This window comes from Lutra lutra, chromosome 7 (assembly GCF_902655055.1).
Source record: "Lutra lutra chromosome 7, mLutLut1.2, whole genome shotgun sequence".
Taxonomy (NCBI): domain Eukaryota; kingdom Metazoa; phylum Chordata; class Mammalia; order Carnivora; family Mustelidae; genus Lutra; species Lutra lutra.
This window is the reverse complement of record NC_062284.1, coordinates 126569360-126592929: the sequence shown is the minus strand read 5'-3', so window position 1 is coordinate 126592929 and position 23570 is coordinate 126569360. Positions and strand designations below refer to the sequence as shown.

General features: G+C 39.9%; 1 protein-coding gene and 1 long non-coding RNA gene across 3 annotated transcripts in view; one reads left to right on the top strand and one right to left on the bottom strand.

Moving 5' to 3' along the window:
- The window catches only part of GTF2A1 (general transcription factor IIA subunit 1), a 42065-nt gene extending 36468 nt beyond the window's left edge, over positions 1–5597 (bottom strand). Inside the window, exons 1-2 of one of the 2 annotated variants that reach the window (XM_047738606.1) lie at positions 5089–5597; positions 1171–1272 (exon numbers count right to left, since the gene is read on the bottom strand). In XM_047738606.1, coding sequence (XP_047594562.1) covers positions 1171–1272; positions 5089–5118 — 132 coding nt within the window. In that variant the 5' untranslated portion in view covers positions 5119–5597. Of the gene's footprint in view, positions 1–1170; positions 1273–4600; positions 4756–5088 lie in introns of those variants that run through there. The other variant, XM_047738607.1, reaches the window with a different exon arrangement.
- LOC125105282 (uncharacterized) lies at positions 4060–13047 on the top strand. The gene is made up of 3 exons (XR_007128855.1): positions 4060–4146; positions 6666–6880; positions 11951–13047. It is a non-coding gene; the product is annotated as an uncharacterized LOC125105282 (long non-coding RNA).
- The last annotated feature ends 10523 nt before the right edge of the window (positions 13048–23570 follow it).

The window sequence follows — 23570 nt, the reverse complement described above, 5'->3', positions numbered from 1 at the left end:
AATCCACTGAGCCACTCGGGCACCTCAGTACACATCTTTTTTAATATTCACTGCATCAAAATGGGAAGCATACATAAAGCACTGTGCATATGAAGAGTTACCTCAAAGAAAAGTACTTGTGCAGTTGAGTAGCAAGTTTAATTGGCCACTTTGCATAGAACACAACTTTTATTGAAAACATGACAAACTCTGATTATTCAGATGGGAATTTGGCCAACCTCACTGACCTCCTGAAAGAATCTGTGGGGAAACCTTAGGACTTCACAGATCTTATTTTGAAAACTACTGTTCTGAGCAATAAAGCAAAATATTCAATATTTCATGAGTTATTACAACACCAAGGAAACACAAATGTTAAATAAAAATATCTAATTATCATTGCGTAAGTCCAAAGAAATCCAAGAGATAGAAAACCAACTCCCAGCGTAAAATATATCATAAACCTAATATTTGGCCTACATTAAAAAAAAAAAACTTAACACAAAACTATTTTATCAAAGCACTTATTTAAGCTCCACAACATAAATACTTTTTAAGATTTTATTTATTTACTTGACAGAGAGATCACAAATAGGCAGAGACAAGCAGAGAAAGAGGGGGAAGCAGGTTCCCTACCGAGCAGAGAGCCTGATGCAGGGCTCGATCCCAGGACCCTGAGATCACAACCCGAGCTGAAGGCAGAAGCTTAACGGTGAGCAACCCAGGCACCCCCATAAATACTTTTTAAAATATAGGTACATTAAGATCATTAAAAAAGTAAAAACAAACAAACAAAAAAAACTATACGTATGTTAAATAATTAGACCATAAAACACAATGTTAATGGTCCATTAATAATAGTGAATGCTACTGCCAGGCACTGTGCTTAATAAGCACTTTATATGGTTATTGTATTTAATCCTTAAAATAAACCTATAAGGCAAGTCTGACCAATTCCTGTATCACACATAATGAAACTGAAATACAGTGTGCCTAGGAGCAGAGGAAGGATGGATGGTAGAGCGATCTAAAACTAGCATCCTTCACCCATCCACATACTGCCTCCTGCAGCAAAGTTGAATGTTCACCCATGGAAAAATTATGGATCAGTCTCTAGCTGAAGAGAGGATTTTAAGGGGAAAAAAAAAAAAAGGCATGACTATTAAAAATAACAAAAAGAGGCAAACTCACGGTTTTTAGTTCCATCAGAACTTGTTCATCAACTCCATCATCCAAAAAGATGTCTCTTACATCATTAATAACATCTTCAATCACAGATCTGTACAATTTAGGCTTCAAAGGAAAAATAAAAAATTTGAAAAAGATAATTTTTCACATATTCCAAACAGAGTCATTTTTCCAACTAAACACAATTTATTTTAGAAGCTATAACTTAAGATATGGCCATCCTAACAAACACCATTTGCTTCAATTAAAATGGATTATTTTACGACTGCATATTTTAAAAGAAGTCTCAAAGACTAATACAATTCAAATACAGAAGTCCTTACGCATACAAGGTCCACACAATTTCCAGTTATAATTTCCTATGTTATTATGATCAAAACACCTAATATGACCCAATAAATAGCCTTATGGGTTGCTTATGTCTGGTTCCTATTATTCTTCCCTTTGTTTGACTCCTGTTAGATCTCACAACCTCCTCACTAAGACTTAAACTAGAGAACCTTACGTCCTGCAGTCATTTGCCTGATAATATCTGCAACCTAATTTAAAAATCACATAATTTCTATTTTCTGTTAACCAGTCTGTGCCTGTAAGCTATACCATTAAATTGTTCATATACCCACAATAACAGGTCTCAAAGCCCCAGATGAACAAGGCACACTGACCTCTTTCCCAGGATTTCTTTCCTTTAACAACTGCCCAGACGATGCTATGAAACAGAATCATGGACAGCCTCAACGTTTATTTTTTAATTATTATTATTACTACTATTGTTGGTATTACTTAGGAAGGGTTGGAGGGGAAGACTGTTTCTAAAGGTTGCCAGAAGAATAAAAGGAGAAAAAATGTGAAAGCACTTTCAAAAGTATATTTTCTAAAAATCAAAAGGTAATGGACAGTAATTTGCCCAACTCACATCCTATTTTTAACATGTTGGGCAAGAAGTTTGCATGTCAGTATGATAGAACTAGAGCTATCTTGTTATAAATCCTAACCATTATCACACACAATTAAGGTTATCATCCTTTTTCTTTTAATGTTTGTTATTATTTGTGTTTTATAACCTGCTTAAAGTAAGAATTACTGGTTCCCCAATAAAACCAAGGGTTTGCTCTCATAACCAAACCTCAAACGGAAATGCTTCACTAGCATCTCTTTCAGAAATATTGTTATCCCAGGAGAACCATCTAAGAAAATGCGTTCTTGTACTGCCAAAACTACAAATAACGAGTTCCTCTGTATAACTTACCTCAACCATTAAAATTTGTTCCTTTTCATCACAACCAGAAAAACAATGCATATACCTGGGTTCTGACCTTTGCTATTCCACACACTAACCTGCTTTATTTTACCAAATTAACCTCTGTAAACTATTAAGTTATTCATGTGCAAATGTGGAACTCTAGAGGATCTCATTTTAACATTCTGATTCTATATATAAGGAAATTGTCACTGACTATAGATATCAGTTTACCTATGCAGATTTAACCACTGAATTACAAAAATAACATTTAAAAAGTGGCTTTTTTAAGCCAATAATGATCCTTAAAGCACTATTAAGGTGACTGTATAATTTTAAATTGTTACTATGAATCTTAAGTTGATGATATAAATTATTTTTTTCAGCAAACTGGACAGTTGGTGTTTTCTGAAGTCAATCACTCCTAAAAATCTTCAGCTTGGAGATCCAGAAATTTACAGGTACAAAACTTGCTTTCTTCTGGCACTCCCTATTTAATGAATTTAGGATTTTGCTTATGCACCTTAGTTAAGCTACAACTTGACCATTTAGCGGATTCATAAAAGCACTATAAAGGGAAATGTGTATTCTTCATGACATACACAAAGAACAATTTAGCAGAATTCTTCCTAAGTTGATAAGCCCCCATAATACTGATGAATGGGGGTATGTAGGGATTATCTGAAATAAGTAATTTCCAAGTTATTATTTAAAATACTAAACCTTACTTGAGCCAAAGTTTTTGCCTTTTACAAAATACAAAGTAATTTAGGTTTGTCCTGGTTTTCAAAACACAGACATTCCAAACTGGTAAATTAAAGAACAGTGACTGACACTACCTAATGACTATTTAGAAGGTTCCTTTCAAAAGTGTTAGTTCCCTGAGGGAACACTGGAAAATAAATCAGATGAACATCCATCTAGAATATTAATAGCCAATGAAATAAAAACACTGCCAACTTACAATTTCAATTTTTTTAAGATCAGTTTGCACTAAGCCTCCTCACTCTCATTACTCACAATTCGTCTGTACATAAGTGTACTATGGACACAAGGTCCTATGTTGAGGCTTTAAGCACTTGAATATTTCTTCAAAAAGCTTTGTGTCTCCAACATTACAGAAAAAAGACGTATTAGAAGCTTTACTTCTAACATATTTTCTGAATACTTGAAGAACAGAACACTACCAAAGTCAAGTACCCTGCAGCTAACAGTTAATGTAGGAAGCATTTTTTTTTTTAAATTCCCGACAATAACGCATTTTCCAATACAAAAACGATTAGACATCTGAGCTACAGTTGTTTAAAAGCAAAAATAAAAAGAAGGGCCAGCAATTTTATTTTCCCCTACAAAGACAGGAAACCCTAACCGCTGCTTCAAAACAACAACAAAAAACTTGGGACGCTGAAAGCGGCCCTGTTGGGTGCGAAATTACAGTGCAAGCAAAGGACCTAGAAATAAACTGAGCTCTGCACACTCCTGCCTCTCGCCTCGGGAGCACGCACCTCCCAGCCCCGCTCTCAGCAGCTCTCACTATTTAAAGCCGGATCTAGTGTTTAAATGGAGAGGCGGTGACGTAGGCCTGAAAAGCACCTTCCCATCCTGGCAGAGTCTATATTAGAGAGCGGCAATGGCTCTATATAAACAGGGCAGCCAAAGGGAGGAGGACCACAAGGCTCAGGGACTGAAAAGCAGGGTAAGCGGCCGCAGCCATGATGGATCGACCCGAGTCGCCAACGGTACGGAGTCGGGCGGCCGCGGGCTTATCCGCGGCGTTTGGGGCCGGGCAAAAACGTGTTTTATTGTCAGAATAAAAATAAGAGTGGGGTGGACTAGTGATCACATTGCGTTGGTGACTGACAAGGTTATTTATGTGACTGCTTTTTGCAAACCTACGTGATCGCAAGTAACCAAAAAGGGACTAATGGGGAGAAGTAGGCAAATTTCAAGGCGAAAGCAGGGGCACTTTGACCACTGTAAGCTTTGTTGCTTTGGTGCTTTTGCTAGTGGAAGATACGATGGGGGTTTTGCTTCCCCTTCGCCATTTTACCGATTCGGAAAGGAACCGAGATAAGTGCTTTTCAACCTTCGTCCTTTTTTTTTTTTTTTAAAGAAATATAAAATGGCCCCAGTGAAGGCTCCCTAAGCACAACCGCCAGAAACACCCCAAGTGACCCCCAAAGTAGCCGTTCCCTTCCACTGCATTGAAGTGGACCACGGCGGGTCTTGGGGACTCGCCTAATTCCCCAGACGCGGTTTTTGTTTTTGAGGCTGCTCGGGGTGCCCTTCTCGAGCCGGCGCGGCTGGGCCCGCTTCAGGATGGGAGAAGAGGCGGCTTCCCGCCCACCCTCCCACCCAGCGGCCGGGGTCTGGGACCCGGGCCGCGCGCTCGCCCCGGCCCAACGGCCTCCGCGGCCCGGACCGCCCCGCGGCGGCCCCAGGCCCCGCCGGCGCCCCCGCCCTCCCGCCGCCGCCGCCGCCGCCGCCGCCGCGAGCCCGAGGCGCCCCCCCGCGCCCGCCGCCCCGGCCCGCTCCGCCCGAGGCGGGAAGCGGCGGCGGCGGCCGCGCGGGCGGCTGAGGAGAGTAGAGGCCGGGAGTCGCCGCCGTCCCCGCCCCCGCCCGGTCCGGCCGTTGCTGCCGCCTGGACGAAGCCCCCGCCGGCCACCAAACCACGTCCTTACCACGGTGTTTGTATTTGCCGAGTTCGCCATTTCCACACACAACACAAACAAGAGGGGGGCAAGCCCGAGAAAACAAGATAAAAACAAAACCAAAAAAGAAAAAAGAAAACCAAAACACCCGGAGGGTGGCCCAAGCCACCGCAAGATTGGGGGTAAAAATTTCAAACAAAATCGAATCCTGAAAGAGTAGAGGGGAGCGGTGAGAGGAGGAGGAGGAGGGGGGCAGTTCTCCCAGAGCTAAAAACCTCGAGAATCGCCCTTTAAAAAAAAAAGCCACGACCCTTTTGGGGTCCAGGGGGCGTTGCCCGCTCCCCACCCCGCGCCAAGGAGGGAAACCACCACCGGTCGCCGCTCCCCGCGCCGCCGCTGCCGCCACCGGCTGCAGCTCCAGCCGTCCGGTCCGCCCGCTTCTCCCCTTTATATAGTGAGCCAACGAGCTGCGCGAGCCGCCGCCGCCGCCGCTGCCGCCGAGAGACAGGGCGGAGGGGGAGGGAGGGGCGGAAAGGGCGGGGGCAGGGGTGGGCGGGGTTGAGCGCGAGACACCGCGAGAGCCGCCTGCGCAGGCGCGCCGGGGCGGAGGCCGCCGTGGTCCGCGTCGTCACGCGCCGTGGAGGGTGCTGGGCGGGCGGAGCCAGGGAACTGGAGTAGTTCTGTCAGCTTTCCGACTCCCCAAATCTCGCGTGATCACGTGGTTGCCACCCAGGCGGAAGTGTTCCACAGCTCTTTTAGGGTGAGGGACTTGCAAAGCACTGCTGGAAAAGACGTGAGTTCTGGTGACACTGGAGTCCAGAGTTACCTGGGACCGACTCTTGTCAGGTGTTTCTGCATCTCCCTGAGCTGGAGAAGCTAGGAAATAAGGAAGGGGTGGTGGCAGCTGCCTCGCTAGCAATGGCTGCAGAGGACCGGTCACGTGTTCCCGCTTCCGGCCCCGGGAGTGCTCGGACTCAGGGCAGAGTTTTAAATGCGGAGTCATCTCAGGGCTTGAGTTAGTGATTCCAAGCTCTGAGGCTTCCGTTCCTCTCCTGAAGGTTGGGCCTTTCCCCTGCAAAATTGTGTACGTCTTCCTGAAGGGGAAGAAATCTGATTTGGGCCCACTGTTAACACATTTCAGGAATAGTAACCCCCTGAATTGGCTGACTTGTCTCCCCAGTACAGCTAAAAGTCTCTGGGCTTAAGTTTCCCAAGTTTCGGCCATCTACTAGCCTACTAGTACTTTAAGTGACTTACAACGGTGGTGGGAATTCCAAACAAAACGAAACAAAATACGAGCCACCGGATTATGACAGCACGATAACATCTCCCCCCACACCTTTTTTTAAATACTGCCAAAATTCTGTAACCATATGTCCTGCGTGTAATGACTAACATCTGAAATACTTCCGCTTGACCCACCAACTCTCGTGGCCTCTCGCTGCGAGAGAGCGGGCAAAAAAAGTCCATGTCTTCAAGTATAAATCAAAAGGCGTTTGACCTGCTCTGCTCAGGCAAATCCCGCCTTTATGGCAACATTTCACGCAGAACAGAGAATGCTCTGTTTAGAAGGTAGAACTCACAGTACCTAATTCTCTTGTCCCTAGGAATTTTGAGAAACATGGAATGTAGTCTGGACAAGTGAGGGAGTTTATCCTCATAAAGCAAAACGAAATGTCAAAGTTGTATGCAGCTGAGAGCATATTTGGAAAATATCAAAGACAACGTACCAGGGAGAGAAAAAGATGCAACCTGCCAGGACCTGAAGGAAGAAATTAGAGAAAGCAGAGGCCATTAAGACTCAGAAAATGGGAAGTTGTCGGTATGTTTGTGATGGGCATAGAGAATATCAATTAATTTTGAGATTTCTTTTAACACCACCTGCCTTAGACGAGTTGCGTTTCAGTTCCCTGCACAGCTTCCTGAGTGAAGACACTTTAAAAACCGTCCTAGAAAATCTTAGTGTTCTTGATACATAAAAATTGGATTCTATCACCTTTTGTAATTCTTTTAATATTCAGGTGACCATTAGCCGGAAAAGTTGTACTAAACAGTACCAATACTGGTAAATTTCATCACTAATTAGGACTTCTTTTAACCTCTGTATGTATGCATACTACCAACTATTTGCACTTGGAATCCCTCACCTTCCACATCATTTTCTTCTCTCACCACTTGATAGTCTTTTTTTTTTTTTTTTAAAGATTTTGTTTATTCATTTGACAGAGATCAGAAGCAGGCAGAGAGGCAGGCAGAGAGAGAGGAGGAAGCAGGCTCCCTGCTGAGCAGAGAGCCGGATGTGGGGCTCGACCCCAGAACCCTGAGATCATGACCCGAGCTGAAGGCAGAGGCTTAAACCACTGAGCCACTCCGGCATCTCACCACTTGATAGTCTTAACTAAATGATAAAATGTTTTGCCCTCAGTTAAGATAGACCACTGCATACAAAACATGGGTTTGAATCTATGAGATTTATTCTCCACAGACTTATTCCAATGGGATTAGTCACCATTTTGCTCTGATTGAACCTGACCTATGAAGTAACAAAATACAGTTACTGGATTAAAAAGACAGAAAACCCCGTCCTGGACTCCTTAAGACCTTCCTACTTCTTAGAGGCTCTGAGATGGCCTCTGTTTTTACACACTTTAAATTGCAACAGTGCTGAAGCACTTAACTAATATTAACCTGGATCTCTTCCCTTCTCTTTTCATTGTGCCTGGATTCCATTCCAATTTACTGTTTTCCATTCCTCATTTAGTTTTAATATGTTGTAATATGCCTTCAATCACTACATATGTGGGCCAGCCACTTTAGTTACAGAAAGAGATATTACCTGATCTTGCACCAAAATAGTGGGTCTGAATAATTTGGAGACTACAGCTGTTTAATTCACAAAACTGGAAATCTGTGAATAGAAAGCTCCTCCCATGTAAGACTAGATTTAGCATTATATGTAAATTGTTTTTATCTGAACTTTTTCTTGGGGAAGGGGAGCTTGAATAACTTTTCTAATTTTAGCTGTTCCTTGTACCATGTATGAATCATGTTTCATTTATACTGCATATTCAGTTTACAAACTCATACTTTGTAACAGCCATATACTTAAACAGATAGATACTTATAGTGCTGTCTTTCTTTGTAATGCATCTTTTATTTATTTATTTAATTATTTATTTATTTACTTCAAATTGATTTGTACTGGACAATAACAAGTTACTTCTTCCTTTTAATGTTAATATTCTACCTAAACACTGAATAATTGCTAAACAAAAGAAGCAATGGAAAAATTTAGTGCTTAAATTTTAATATACCATAAACAAAATGACACCAAACCTTACATGTCCAAACATTAAAATGTTCTACTCTGCAAATGACTATTTTAGCAACAATGCCAAGAGAGAAAAAAAAAAAATCTAAAAAGACTGCTCATGGAAATTAGCTTGAACTAAAATCTCATTATGTAACTTACCTTCAGTTTCCATGTTCTTAAATAATAGATAGATAGATAGATAGATCAATAAAGGTAATTATCTGGTGTATTTAAGAAGCATGCAGCCCTTATATGCTCAGTAGTATTGGGCACTTTGGGAGAACACTGAAGTGAAGAGGGAAGATCTTGTAACTCAAGTTCACCAATCCTAGTGAAAGTCCCTATTGTATAGTGCATAGTTACAGCATTCATTCAATATATTAAAAGCACTGATGTATTTCAGTACGACCAAAAAGAAATATATTCACAATTCATATATTTTTTAGGCCTTTACAAAAGCAAAACAAAAACACCTGTTGATTTCCATATGCACTGATGTTTGATGCAGTGTATAAAAAGAAATTACTGGCCACACCAATGACTTTATACATATGAGGAGGAGATTTTTTTAATTCTTTTTTTTTTTTCACTGTTCTCTTCCTTTTCGCTTACAGTTTAAAATTGCTGCTTCATGTCTTAAAACAGCAACTTGCAATTATTTTTTGTATATGGAAATATAAGGCAGTTAGTGGTGGCTTAGCAAAAATGACTTAGTGCAGACTCTGTGCAATCATGTTTGACAATGCCATTACCTTACTCTGAGACGTTCTGCGGTAACTAAACTTCTCTTGATAAGATGAAATAGTAACCACCACCTATGGATTGTTGGGAAGATCAAAGGTACTAGAAAGTGCTTTGGTAAGTATTGGGTGGATGTTTTTATTAACGGTAAGTTACATCAACAACATCAAAGCAAGGGGAAGTACTTTTTAACACACTTTATAGAACACTCCTATGGTTGATGATAATTTATCCGGAGAAGTTTGGCTAAATTTTGATAACTTAAGTGGTGAGAATACAGAATAATTTTTGTCTGTAAATATAATATATGCTGTTTTAAGATAAAATTCCATAAGCCAAGGGGCACCTGGGTGTCTCAGTCAATTAAGCCTCTGACTCTTGATCTCTGACTCTAGTCATGATCTCAGGGTAGTGAGATCAAGCCCCTTGCTGAGCTCCACGTTCAGCAGGGAGTCTGCTTCTCCTTTTCCCTCTACCCCCTCCCCCAACCCCTGCTCATGCATGCTCTCTCTCACTCTCAAATAAATCTGAAAAAAAAAAAAAAAAAAAAAAAAAAAAAAAAAAAGATTCCTTAAGCTAAAGGCTTAAGGAATTCATGATCATTGGATATAATTTGGATATAAGGATATATCCCATTGGATATAAGGAATTCCAGTATCATTGGAATTCATCAGATTGCTTGGTTACACGTGTACGATTATACCTAGCAAAATTACTTTTGAATTTGTTTATTGACCCAGCAATGCCAGTTCTAGGACTCTATCCCACAGACATAGTAGCAAAAATATGAAAAGGTATATGCCCAGACCTATTCAATATAGGACTGCTTGTAACACCAAAAGAAAGGAAACACCCTGATATGTCCATATAAGGAGATTGGTTGAATAAACTATGGTACTTGCACACAGTGTAATACTATACAGCTGTAAGAAGGAATGAGGAATATCTCTATATACCACTATGGACGGGATACAATGTTAAGTGAGAAAAGCAAATAGAGGTAAGTGTTCTTTGTATGCTACCATTTAAGAAAAGAAAGACTATTGGGACGCCTGGGTGGCTCAGTTGGTTGCTGCCTTCAGCTCGGGTCATGATCCCAAGCCTCCTGGGATCGAGCCCCATATCGGGCTCCTTGCCCGGCGGGGAGCCTGCTTTTCCCTCTGTCTCTGCCTGCCTCTCTGCCTGCTTGTGATCTCTCTCTCTCTCTGACAAATAAATAAATAAAATCTTTAAAAAAAAAAAAAAAGAAAGAAAAGAAAGACTATAAAAATGTGTGTACATACACTTGCTTAAATTAAAAAAAAAAAAGGAAAGATAAATCATAATTTTTTAAAGGAAGGTTACCTATAAGGATAAGTAGAAAATATTATGATGAGAACAGGTATAGAAACTAGGCTTATTTAAATATGTTCTTTAGGGCGCCTGGGTGGCTCAGTGGGTTAAGCCGCTGCCTTCGGCTCAGGTCATGATCTCAGGGTCCTGGGATCGAGGCCCGCATCGGGCTCTCTGCTCAGCAGGGAGCCTGCTTCCCTCTCTCTCTCTGCCTGCCTCTCCATCTACTTGTGATCTCTCTCTGTCAAATAAATAAATAAAATCTAAAAAAAAAAAAAAAAAATATGTTCTTTATATTTTACTCTGGAAACCTATTCACTTAATTACAAAATGAAAATAAAACTTATTTATAAGATAAAATTAATTGTAATTGGTCTCAAAACTAAAATAAAATGAAGGAAATAAACCTAATAGTATATTTCATAACACACAGAGAAGAACCTTTCCAAGTGACCTTAAAACACAGTAATTTGGGGCACCTGGGTAGCTAAGCCCATTAAGCATCCTGCCTTCATCTCAGGTCATGATCCCAGGGTCCTGGGATCAGGTCCCATGGGTCCTATGGGTCCCACGGGTCCTATGGGTCCCACCAGTCCCACGTCAGGCTCCTGCTAGCATGCTTTTCCCTTTCCCTCTCCCCCTCCCCACCACTGTGCTCTCTGTCTCAAATAAATAAAATATTTTTAAAAAACAGTAATTTGACTATACATCTGTAGGGACATATTATCTAAAAACAAGAAGAAATATGAAAGTTTTTTTCACTCTTCTCTGTATTGCTGTGATAATGTTTGTATATGTATTCTGGCTTTTTAAATGTGAAATGTGAGATGAATAAAATGAGTAATGTTCTAATGATATCATCTTAATCATTCTTGAAAACCAGGATTCCCAACATTGGAGAAAGGAAATGCAGATGTAAGATACAAGTGGTTAAGTAAAAATTCCATAGTCCTGAATTTGAATTAGAAGCATCATGGTCCATTTTATTGTATTTTTTACCCTGCCTCTGAAAAGGCCTAGAACTAACCAACCCAGTAGCAATGTGTACACCTAATGCCTAAATTATGGCATTTCAAGACCAGTACTCCTTGGAGAAATGTCTCATTCTGATTCTAGGTCAAGACCAAGAAATGTCTTTTTTCTAAAAAACAACAAAACCCAAACCCAATGTTTTAGCATGTAAAATATACATAGCTTTCAAAGAGTCTAAAGACAGTGACCGATCTAGCAACTGTGAGCATCTCCAGCTCCCAGAAATAATCTTGAAATATTTTCCACTAAAAGGAATCAAGGCTCCTTGCAGATATTGCTGACTCCAAGATTTGAGCAAGAAAAATATCAGCTTGAACCAGATGAAATTGCCAATGATTGCCCAACCTAATACAAAATGAGTCTAGAATTTCCTTTCATACAGATCACAAGGAAGATGTATTAGTTTCCCTGGGCTATTGTAACAAGGTCCCACAAACTGGGTGACTTAAATAATAGAAATTTATTTTTCCACAGTCCTGGAAGCTGGAAATCTGAAATCAAGATGTCAGCAAGACCATGCTGTATCTGACCCTCTGAGAAGAATCTTCGCAGCTTCTCGTGGTAGCCTGCAATCCTGGGTGTTCTTTGGCTTATGGTTGCATCACTCCAATCTCTGCCTCCATCTGTACATGGCATTCTCCCTGTCTTTACATTGTTTTCCCTCTAGGCATGTCTGTCTCTGTGTCCCAAATTCCCCTTTTTGTAAGGATGCCAGTCCTGTTGGATTAGGGCTTATGACCACATTCTAACTTAACTGTCTTTGAAAGACCCTATTTCCAAATAAGGTCACTTTCTGAGGTACTGGGGTTCAGATTCCAACCTCTCTTTTTTGGAGGACACAATTCAACCCATAACAGAAGATACCAAAGACTGCTCATGTCCTGTCGAGAGGATTTAGGGGCCAACATGAAGAGGCCCCTATTGGCCAAAGGTGAGACACTTTGAGTTCCAATAGGTAGAACTTAATAGCAAGTTGAAGTACATCAAATATTTAAATCCATTAATTTGTAATACTATTAAAAAATGAAACTTCCAATTGGTCACTATTGGAGGATGCTGGGGAATTAACTCTTTATTTTGAAGAGTGATAGATGAAGAAAACTAACTGAGCAGTTATCTAGCCTTTCCTACATGGACTGTTCCACCGAGTATCAAATTGTGGATGTCTTGGATTGAATGTGACCCCCAGAAGAAAACGTCCATGTCCTAATCCTCAGAACCTGTGAATGTTACCTTACTTGGAAAAAAGTTTTTTTTTTTTTTTCTTAAGGTTTTATTTATTTTTTTTTTGAGAGAGAGAGAGAACAAGTTGGGACAGCAGGAGAGAGAGAAGCAGACTTCCCAGCTAAGCAGGGGAACCCAACACGGGTCTCAATCCCAGGACGTGGAGATCATGTCCTAGCTGAAGGCAGATGCTTAACCAACTGAGCCACCCAGCAGCCCCAAAGAAAGGGTCTTTACAGATATAATTATGTTAAGGAGTTTTTGATGAGATCATCCTGGATTACCCTGGTAGGTCCTAAATCTGATGACAGGTGTCCTCATAAGAGATACAGAGAGGTGAGCAAAAAGAGGAGGAAAGGGAATGTAACTGCGGTGGTAGAAATTGGAGTGGCGCAGCCACAAGTAATGCCAACAGCCACCAGAAGTTGGAAGAGGCAAGGAACAGATTCTCCCCTAGTGCCTCCGGGAGGAATGTGGCCCTGCCATACCTTTATTTTAGACTTCTAGCCTCCGGAACTGCAAGAGAATAAATTTCTGTTATGTTTAAGCCACCAAGTTCATGGTTATTTATTACAATGGCCTCAGGAAACTAATACAGTAGATGAGAGGAAGTTTCTCAGTAAAGAAGTATTCCGACTAGTAAGTGAATAAAGAACGATAAAATATCACCATTTCACAGCCTCTAATGAATTGACATGGAGGCATTAAACACTGGCATCTGCTAACATCACAAAAAGAGAAACAACCAGATGTATATGGTTCCTGATGAAGAACATGCTACCACCAATAAGGTAGTCTTACCTTCACGGCCACCACCCAAAAATAGAAACCCTGGATCTGACGCTTATGGATCCAACTAACAATTTTCAAAAAATACAGAGGAGGCAAGGACATCACAAACTACATATCTGGAATGCAATCAGCAAAACCCAGATGCTGGGAAGCTATAGGACAAATGGTCTAATTTCTCAACAAATAAATTCAGGGACAGAGAGAGGAACCTGTAGATTAAAAGAAACTTAAGAGACGTATCAATCTATCACAATATGTGGAACTTACTGGAATCCTAATTCAAATAAACCATAAAAGAAATAACAGTTATGACACAATTGGAAATTTGTAATTTACTGGATATTTGATGAAATTAGTTACTGAATTAAATGAAATCATTCATGTAGTGTCAAAAATAAGTCCTGTGAAGCTTTATTTTACAATCAGTGATGGTTCTTTCTCCAGATGGCTTGTCTTCCAGTCGAAAAACAGTTCATATCCCCAAGAAGGCGTGGTATTGTGTTATAAAAGTAATTGATCTTAAACGCTGTTTAATTACATGGATTATCTCTTTCTCTGATCCTTGGACCTCAGCTATATATACCTTATCTTGATTCACAAGTTCAACAGCTGTGATTTGGGACAGTTAAAAATGGTGAAAATTAAGGTGCTCACTGATGTATTTATAAAAACATTCTTCTAGCAGACAAAATCTTTTTTTTAGAGGCTTTATTTATTTGAGAGAGAGGGAGTGCATGAACGGAGGAGGGGCACATGGAGAGGGAGAAGCAGACGTGCTGTGGAGCAGGAAACCTACCCCCCTCAATCCTAAAACCCTGAGATTGTGACCATGACCAGAGCCACAGGCAGATGCTTAACCAATTTAGTCACCCAGGTGCCTCCAAATTATCTTTGATTTACATGCCAACTTTATCTTCTTATTCATACATCTTCAACTTGATAGAGGCCTCTGATATGACACATAATTCTACATAGATAATTTTCTAATAAAACACAATAAAATCTGTAGTTTATCTACAAACTCTGTCTTAGAGAATTATTATGTAAACTGGAACTAGATGGACCATTTTCAATTCTCCAGAATCTACCTTCCTCTGATAGTAGGGGTTGTACAGCTTGTAAAAAGGGAGGGGGCATAAAGACTCTCATAGATTCCAGGCCAGAATGGGAGTACTGGTCTTCCATTTAATAGTTTCCTGTGAGAAAATCGAGGGGTGCATTTCAAATACCTTGTTGTGAATAAGGCTCTGGATTAATGTTGTAGGATGTTTCTTCAAGGTAATGAGATAGCCAGCAGGCAAAACATAATAGATGATTAAACAGGAAAAATGGAGATTAAAAAAAAAATGAGGAATTTGCCATTTTGTGTTCCTGCCAAGATGAGAAGCAATAATAATAATAATGGATTTACTTTAAAAGCTTTAATCACAGGGCACCTCCTTTAAAGCTTGTAGCAGTCCAATGAGATATGTCCAATGAGTCCCATCCCTTCACTGTGGATGGGAAACTGAGACTCACCTTCAGCAGTGACTTGTCCAAGGTCATATTGCTGTTTAGTTGTGAAATTTTAGAGGTATAAGTTCAAGGCTCTTTCCACCTGTCTTAGAAATAATAAATTATCAGTCCAGGTAAATGCTAAGGTTTTGAGTCAACTCACCTTGCTCCTTAAGTTTGTCAAATGTATGTTAATTATATAATGCATTAAACTTCATTTGGGAGTAGAGAAACTGTAGCTTATGCAAAACTGAGACCTGAAACTGAGACTTTGCTCTGATTAAGAAAATTGCCTTCATAAAAGTGTCATCAAGAAGCATGTATTAGGGCACCTGGGTGGCTCAGTGGGTTAAGCCTCTGCTTTCAGCTCAGGTTCATGATCTCAGGGTCCTGGGATCGAGCCCCACATCGGGCTCTCTGCCTGGCAAGGAGCCTGCTTCCTCCTCTCTCTCTCTGCCTGCCTCTCTGCCTACTTATGATCTCTCTCTGTCAAATAAATAAATAAAATCTAAAAAAAAAAAAAGAAGCATGTATTAAATCATTTAAATAATTAATTTTTCTGTTTTTACATCAACTGAAAATCATCCATTTCCCATTTTAAGTAGCATCTACTCAATTACTGAATTTGTCAAGAACGGTTATTTTCTAGCAAGAATCTTTATAATCAAAACATTTATGTCTAGATTTATCATTTATCATGCCTTCATTAAACAAGAAAATAAAGGCTGACCGTTAGAAAGGCAAATCCTTTCTATTTTACCTAATAAGCCAGTGGCATACCTCTGATTCTGTAGATAAAAAAACATATTAAATTGGGCATGTGCTAATGTCTTTGCACAAAAAAAATAAGAAGAGACAGTATATATTGAAAGGTATAGTGGTTTAGCAAGTAACCAAGCGTGTGGACTTTGCAGTCATGTACACTAAGATGCTTTTTCTCACAATGACCATGGGCAAGTTACCTCATCTGTGAAGTGGCAGTTTAGTAATATTACCTACTTTAGATAGTTGTGTAATGATAATCCATGTAAAGCCCCTTAACCTGGTGATTGCCATCAAGTAGGTCCTCAGTAAGTATTAAAGACCATAACAACAACAACAATAATAATGCTGTTGGTACAGAAAATGAAATAGGTTCCATTTTGTCCTTGTCTTGATCATGTTGAGCAGTGGAGCAAATGTGAGTTAGAACGTACTTCTGAACTGAGTTTACCAATTAAGCAAAGCCATCCTCTCTTTTGGACGTGTAAGAGTTTCTTTATTATTTCCATCTGTAAAATTAGAATCAAAGAAGCAATTCCAAGTATGAGATGAAACACATACTATACTCTGAATTAGTAAATTTTTAACCAGTTTCTTTGAGGTTAAGTCATTTGAATAACTGATTTCTGTTTCTAAATCTGTTGAAAATCATCTATTTCCTGAAATGACTCAGACTGTTTAAAACTAGAGGCCTTATATAAATCTCTAGTCAAGAGATATAATTGCTCATTTGCCAAGTGTAGAATGCATTACCATTCCTCAATAAATGTTAAATGAAATGATAGATTTTCCAGCCTTCAGATATATTGTAGCATGTGATAAAGATAATCAATACTGTTATTTGGGCACAGGAGGACAAAATACACCTGAGCCCAGAGAGAACACAGAACTAGGAACCCACAGTCTGTAGAGTGGTGTTTCATTTCTTCTTCATATATTTTGCAGCACCCTTAGGGATATTTATCACTAACTATCGTTTTATTTTCCAAGGATAGAATTCATTACATAATCACTTCTTAATTTTCTCAAATTTTAGTGAACAATACAATCAATTCCATATCTCTTCTTCCTGTCTCCCCTTTTCCCTGAACTTACCTTCCTTTCTCCTTCCCTCCCTCTTGCCTCTCATTGTCTCCATTACTGTTCCTTTGCTTTTCTTTTTCCTTTTTAATAGACTAGTTACAGAATACCAAACATAGCCTCTTTTCAGTGCCCTTAATGTGTTTTCATCCTTCCAATATTGGCTTAAAAAAATAAAATCAGAATTTCTGTCTGACTTTTTAAGAATGTGATTGGATAGTGATTATCAAATACAGACCATTTTCAAAATCTCTATGTTCTTAGTTTCCATATTTAGCCACTGATTTTTTTTCCTGAACCAATCATGACATTCAAAAAATATTTTATTAAAGGAAGAACAACAATAAAACAAGAAAAGTTAAATTACCAAAAGCCACCAAATAAAAATTATATAAAAGAAAATATGAAGTCCATGTATTTCTGTCTTTCCAGTCATATCTTTTGATCACACATGTGTTTTTTCTTAAGCCCACAAAGCATCTCTGGCTATAGATAGATGATAGATAGATAGATAGTTAGATCGCTAGATAGATAAATATAAGTACACTTTGTTTTTTACCAAAAAAAGGGATTCATGCCTTAAATTTTATATACAACTTGCTTTTTTTCTTTTTAGAAAAAATGACTTATTTATTTATTTATTTATTTATTTGAGGGAGAGAGAGAGAACAAGCAGGAGAGACAGGGAGAGGGAGAAAGAATCTCAAGCAACTTCTATGCTGAGCATGGAGCCCGACATGGGGCTCAATATCACAACCTTGAGATTATGACCTGACCCAAAACCAAGAGTTGGATGCATAACCAACTGCACTATCCAGGCACTCAGTTTGCGTTTTCATAGACCCAGTATATCACTGACCTCTTTCTAGACCAGTAAATTTCATGTTCTCAGGTGACTTTAATGGCCCCCTCTGTGGGTACCCAAAGGAAGAGTAGGTCTGTTTCCTTTTGTGCTATTTTAAACATTGCTGCAATAATGTCCTTGTGAATGTTCCTGTATATACTTTTGCTATTATATTTGTAGAATAGATAAGTAGAAATAGAGTTGATGGGTCTCGGGATTTTTACATTTTAAATACTAATCAGTAGTCACAAGCTACCCATAATAGGTTGTCCCCACTCTCTCTCTGACTTTATACAAGTCCCACATAGCTGTCCTGTAAAGTTGAGACCATCTCCATTCTCATTACTCCGGAAAAAGGAATTTTTAAAAATTTGTTTTTGTATCTTTCTTCACATTACACTCTTAGCAATGTCTTTCTCCACTTAAGTTTTTTCCTTTCTAGAGAAATCCAGCTCCTGGAAGGTTTAATTCCTTCCATTATTTGCCCCATCATTGTTTCTCTATATTTATTTTTGTAAATTACTTGGAAAGTGGTAATATTTTATGTAATTACTTGTGTATTGTGCTTCAACAGGCATTTTAACGGGAATATTAAGACATATTTTCACAATGTTCTTTGTTCTTGGCTTATTTTCCTTTCATCCAAAAAGAAAGACTAAAGCTGTCTCTAATTCCCAAGATCTGGAAATCTCCTTTCTTAATTTTGTACATACTCCCATTTAAAAGAATGTATTATAGGTGGACCTGAGTGGCTTAGACCTGGGTGGTTAAGCGTCTGCCTTTGGCCCAGGTCATGATCCCAGGATCCTGCTATGGAGCCCCGCATCGCATCACACTGGGCTCCCTGCACAGCAGGGAGTCTGCTTCTCCTTCTCCCACTCCCCCTGCTTGTGTTCCCTCTCTCACTGTGTCTCTCTCTGTCATATAAATAAACACAATCTTTTTTTAAAAAAATTTTAATTAAAAAAAATTTTTTTTAAAAAGAATGTATTATAATTCGATTTTTGCATGTCTGATTTCCACTAGACTTTTCTTCCAATTATTCAATGAACACTTATTGAGCAACAGGCTCTATTCTGAGCCATGAGTGTATAGCATAAGATAAAACAAGCCAAATTCCCGTCACTCACAAATCCCATGTGGCTGGTGAAACAGACAACAGACAAGTTAAGTAGAATATTATACGTTAGGCGTTCGTAGAAATCCAGGTGAGAAGAGTAGAGATAGATTCATTGTGTGTTTTGCAAAGAGATCCAGTAATGCCTGCTTTGGGTAGAACATGGGGTTTTAGAAAAATGAGCTATCAGAAATGATGCACAGGTTTCTGTTAGGTAACTGGGAAGACGTCATGGCCATTCAGGTTGGGGAAAATTGAGGGAAAGACATGCTTAGGTGATAAAAAATTATTCCGGTTAGGTTTAGATGTCTGTTGAGCATTCAAGTGGAGACATCAAATAAACTGTTGAATACAAGTTTAGAGCTCAGCAGTTTGACCTGGAAATAAATATTGGGGAATCATTTAGCATGTATAGGTACTTTCAGCCATGGAGATGTGTGAGATGGTGTGAAGAGTGTAAGGAGACAGAATAGAGGCATTCTGACATTTAGAGGCTGGACCAAGGAGAAAGAGCCAAAAAACAAAAACATAAACAAACAAACAAAAAACCACACCAAAACTGGGAAGGAGTTCGCAACGATGTAGCATACAAACCAGGAGAATGAAAGTGAGGTGGAAGGTGGGTGCGGATGCCAAGGTTAGAGAATGTTGTAAGAAGAGAGTAAAGCTGCCAAATACTGCGGAGAAGCCCAGAAGAGAAGATAGGAAAGATCTTAATCTGTCCAGTCAGAGGACATTGGCAAAAGCCATTAGAGTGTAGTAATGGAGATGGAAGACAAATTGGAGTGAATTGAGAAGAAAAGATGAAGTGAGAAAATGGTGAGAGCAAATACAGCTCGTCTGTATCTCCATGGTCAGAAGTAGCAATCAGCAGTGGGAAGACAGACTTCTCAGGTTGGGCGGACAGGGTCCTTTGTGTCTGCTCATATGCTCCTGCAAGAGCCAGGGCTGGAAGTAAGGGGTGGGTAGCTGCTTCTGTGCTAAGAGCGGACACTGACTGAACCTAACTGCACTTTACCGTCCAAGCCTTTGCCTGGAAATTGCAAGCCTTCAATAGACTCCAGAGTTCCAACATGGTTATATCAGATTCTGTCAATGCAATGGATTGTCTAGGTGGGAGACAAGATTCCTGGTGCTTCCTACTCCACCAGCTTCCCAGAATCCTTTCCTCAAATGATTTTTTGAAGATGGGATTTATTAGAGACTATTTCTGGGAATAGTCAATGGGGAAAAAAAACTCATAATGACACAAGAGAAATTGCATATTATTGCAGTCATCTTTGAGAAAGGCCAGCGAGGATAGGCTTCAGAGCAAAAAGGGAGGCATTCATCTTTGCTGGGAGCAGGAAGCATCCATATACTGTAAAAGGAAAGAGGATGAGAACAAAGAAAATTAGAATTGGTGGTGGAAGTGTGTAGTTAAGTAGATAGATTTGGTGGTAGGAAGGAATTTCCTGTGATTGCTTAAAAATTTTTGGTAAAATACAAGGGCAAGTTATCAGCTGAGAATGCAGTGTAAAAAGTGGGAAGGAATTGTTGAAGGTTTGAGAAAAGAGGAGATAATATGAATTAGTCATTTTTTGCAGGCACAACATCAAGGGTATCTTTAAAAGTATATAGGATTGTTATGGAGAATCAATTGCTTTCTTGAGATTTAGGATAAGAATCATCATGGTTGTGGTGCTTTTCTCTGGTGTCAGTCAGCTGCTTGTGGGAAGGCATAGAGTAGGTAGGTAAGAGGCTTAATTAATGTGATATCCATTTTTCCCTTTCCCTTAGTAGTAGAATTCCCTGAGTATTAGCTGGTCTTGCCCAGCAAGAGATTACATTTTGAGCTTCCTTTGTAGCTAAATGTCATCCTGTGCTTACATTTGATCCAATGCATATAAGAGGTGATGTGAGCAACTTCTGGAACATCTTCCTAAAGAGTAAGCCATGCGCCTTGGGCCTCAGCAAGTCACTATTGTCAAAAGTACATATATGACAGAAAACCAGCGAACAACCAAGTAGTAATTCATAAAAAGTTTATTGTGCACACACCAAAATACAGTTTGCAAACTGGGAGCACTCAAACCAAAACATGGAATGAGCCTCAGGGTATATGGTTAGAGGACAAGGTCCCTTCTGTAAGGGGTAGTTTATATAGTGGGAAGGCAGTGGTTATTTATACTTCCCAGTGATTGGTTATAATAGAATTTTCTTAAATAATAGGGAATTAGTCTGTAATGACCTCATATTAACCTTAGGAACCAGTTCAAGTTTTGCTTATGATTTCCAGACACAATCGAGAAATAACCCAGGTCAAGTTAGTCTTCCAAAATAAGCTAAATTAAGCTTTGTATGAAGGTCAAGGAGATAGCAATATTTGGGGTTGTAGTGTCTGATAGCATGAACAAGATCCAAGTTTTGAAGAGGAAGGAGAATGATTTATGAAGCAAAGAGGATACCTCTCTTCTCTCTCATCTTCAAGCCCACAGGTATCTGGTATAAGAGAGAAAAACCACATCCTGTTGCAAGGACTGGAGGGCAGTGGGAGCATGTGGCTCGAAGGGGATAACACTGTTTCAGTCAGGTGGGAAATGAACGTGGGTGGGAGTGAAGAGACTGTTCAGAGAAGGTATTATAGATAAAGAGTACTGATGACAGGTCTTGAGTCTCAGAGGCACAGGAAATGTTGAGGGAGCCAGGGGGGAGTGTAAGAGGGGTTGTATTCATGGATAGATTGGGGTGAAGGGTGAAAACAGTTGGGATTTCTAGCGGTTCCCGGGGCTAATGGAAACATACATTGACAAAGTGATCCTAAGGTCCAACTAGAGGAAGGTCAGGAATTGGTTTAAGGTGGGAAGCACAGACGACCCAGCACTCTTGCATCCAGCTGAGATCTAGCACCTAAAAAGCAAAGACATCTTCTGAGACTTTGGTTTCTTGGACAGTCGCAGTGATGAGCCAGCCACAGGAGCAGCCGAGTCACTGGAAGCTCCAGGAACTCTGTTAATTCACAGTATTTAAGTTCTCTGTGCTGAAGTTTCTCAAGGACGTGGATGGGATGGGGATGATAATGGTATTTATTTGATAATTATGCAATAGATTGAATTAACAGCTCTAATTCTTCACCCCTCCCTATGTGTACACCCTCTGCCTGTGACTTTGCAGTAATACTAAAGAGATGGATCTGTTTTCTCTCCCTGTTAATCTCGGTCTGGTCATGGGAGTCTATTTGGCCAACAGAATTTGGTAGAAGCGATGGTGTGCCATTTCTGACTTTAGGCCCTGAGAAGCCTAAGTATTTCCACTCTTGTTCTTGTGCTCTTGCTTCTCCATGAAAACGACATACCCAGGCAAACCTGTCAGTTCCAAGAGGAGGGTAAGAGACACATACAATGGATCTGCCCTAACTAAGATACCCCAGCCAAGCCCAAGCTAAGGCAGAGCTCCCAGGCAACCATTAAGCACTGAAGTGAGCCCAGCTTAGGTTGGCCTCAGTAGACCACAGATATGTGAGCTTTAACAAGCAAGAACTATTGTTTTAAGCAACTAAGGATTGTAATGGTTTGTTATACAGAAATGGCTAACCAATATAAAATATAAGGCATCAAATATGGTACATGGCATTTGGTAATTACTCAATTAATGTTATTGTTCTAGTTACTATGCTCTTAACAAGTTACCCCAGAATTATTGGTTGGAAACAATTATTTATTATGCTCATAGATTATGAGGATCAGGAATTTGGACAGAGTATAGCAGGAATGGCTTGTCTCTTTGTGACATCGGGTGTCTCAGCTGGAAGGCTTGAAGTCTGTGGGCTGGAAATCAACAGAATCTCCACACACTTATGTGTCTTGGTTGATTCTAGCAGTCAGCTGAGACCTTTGCTGAGACTGTTGAGTGGGACACCTACATATGGTCACTGGACGTGGCCTGGGCTCCCTCAAAACATGGTAGCCAGGGTGGAAAGGTGAGTGAACTAAGAGAAAGGGAGACAGAAACTGCATTTTGTTTTGACCTCACCCTGAAAGTCACAGCATCCCATGCACTGTGCTCTACTAGTTGGAACATTCGTAAGACCACCATTGAAGGCCCAGATTCAAGGGGTAGGGAAATAGGCTCCACAGTTTGATGGGGGCTGGAAGGTTCTGGAAGAATATCTGGGACTGGAAATATTGCTATTTATTGCATTTAATTGAGCAAAATATGGTCTGTCATAGTTAGCCACTTTTATTTCTATTATTCTCGTCAAATAGATATACTGACCCTATCTAAATCCACCATTTATCCTTAATTCTGCCTACCACTTACCTAACAGTGTTCCTCCTACTTGTTATGCACCTGCCCTCCTCACCATGCCCTACTTTGCCTTTGGAAGTGGCACCCTTTCCTTCAAGAGCTGGCCCAAAACCCATCCCTTCACAAAATCTTTTCCCTGATTGAAATAATTCATTTGAATTCATCCGCAAATTTCTAAAACCAGTCATTTTAGCCGCACTTTTTCAGCACTCTTTGTATATACCTTGCATTATACATTACCTTGCTATATATAATTCTTCCTAAGGGCAAGAATGATAATATTTAAACTTTTTGATGTACTTAGTGAAAATCAATTATTTTTGATGATCTTAAGAATGCTCCCATTTATTGTTTTTGTTGTAGATGAAGATGATGATAACACCAGATAAATAGTCTGTAGTCACATGACAAACGCAGCTTTCTAAGCACATGTGAAATACTGCTTGCAAATACATTGCTGCCTAGCACGAACCAATGTGGGGCTGCCTCCCAGA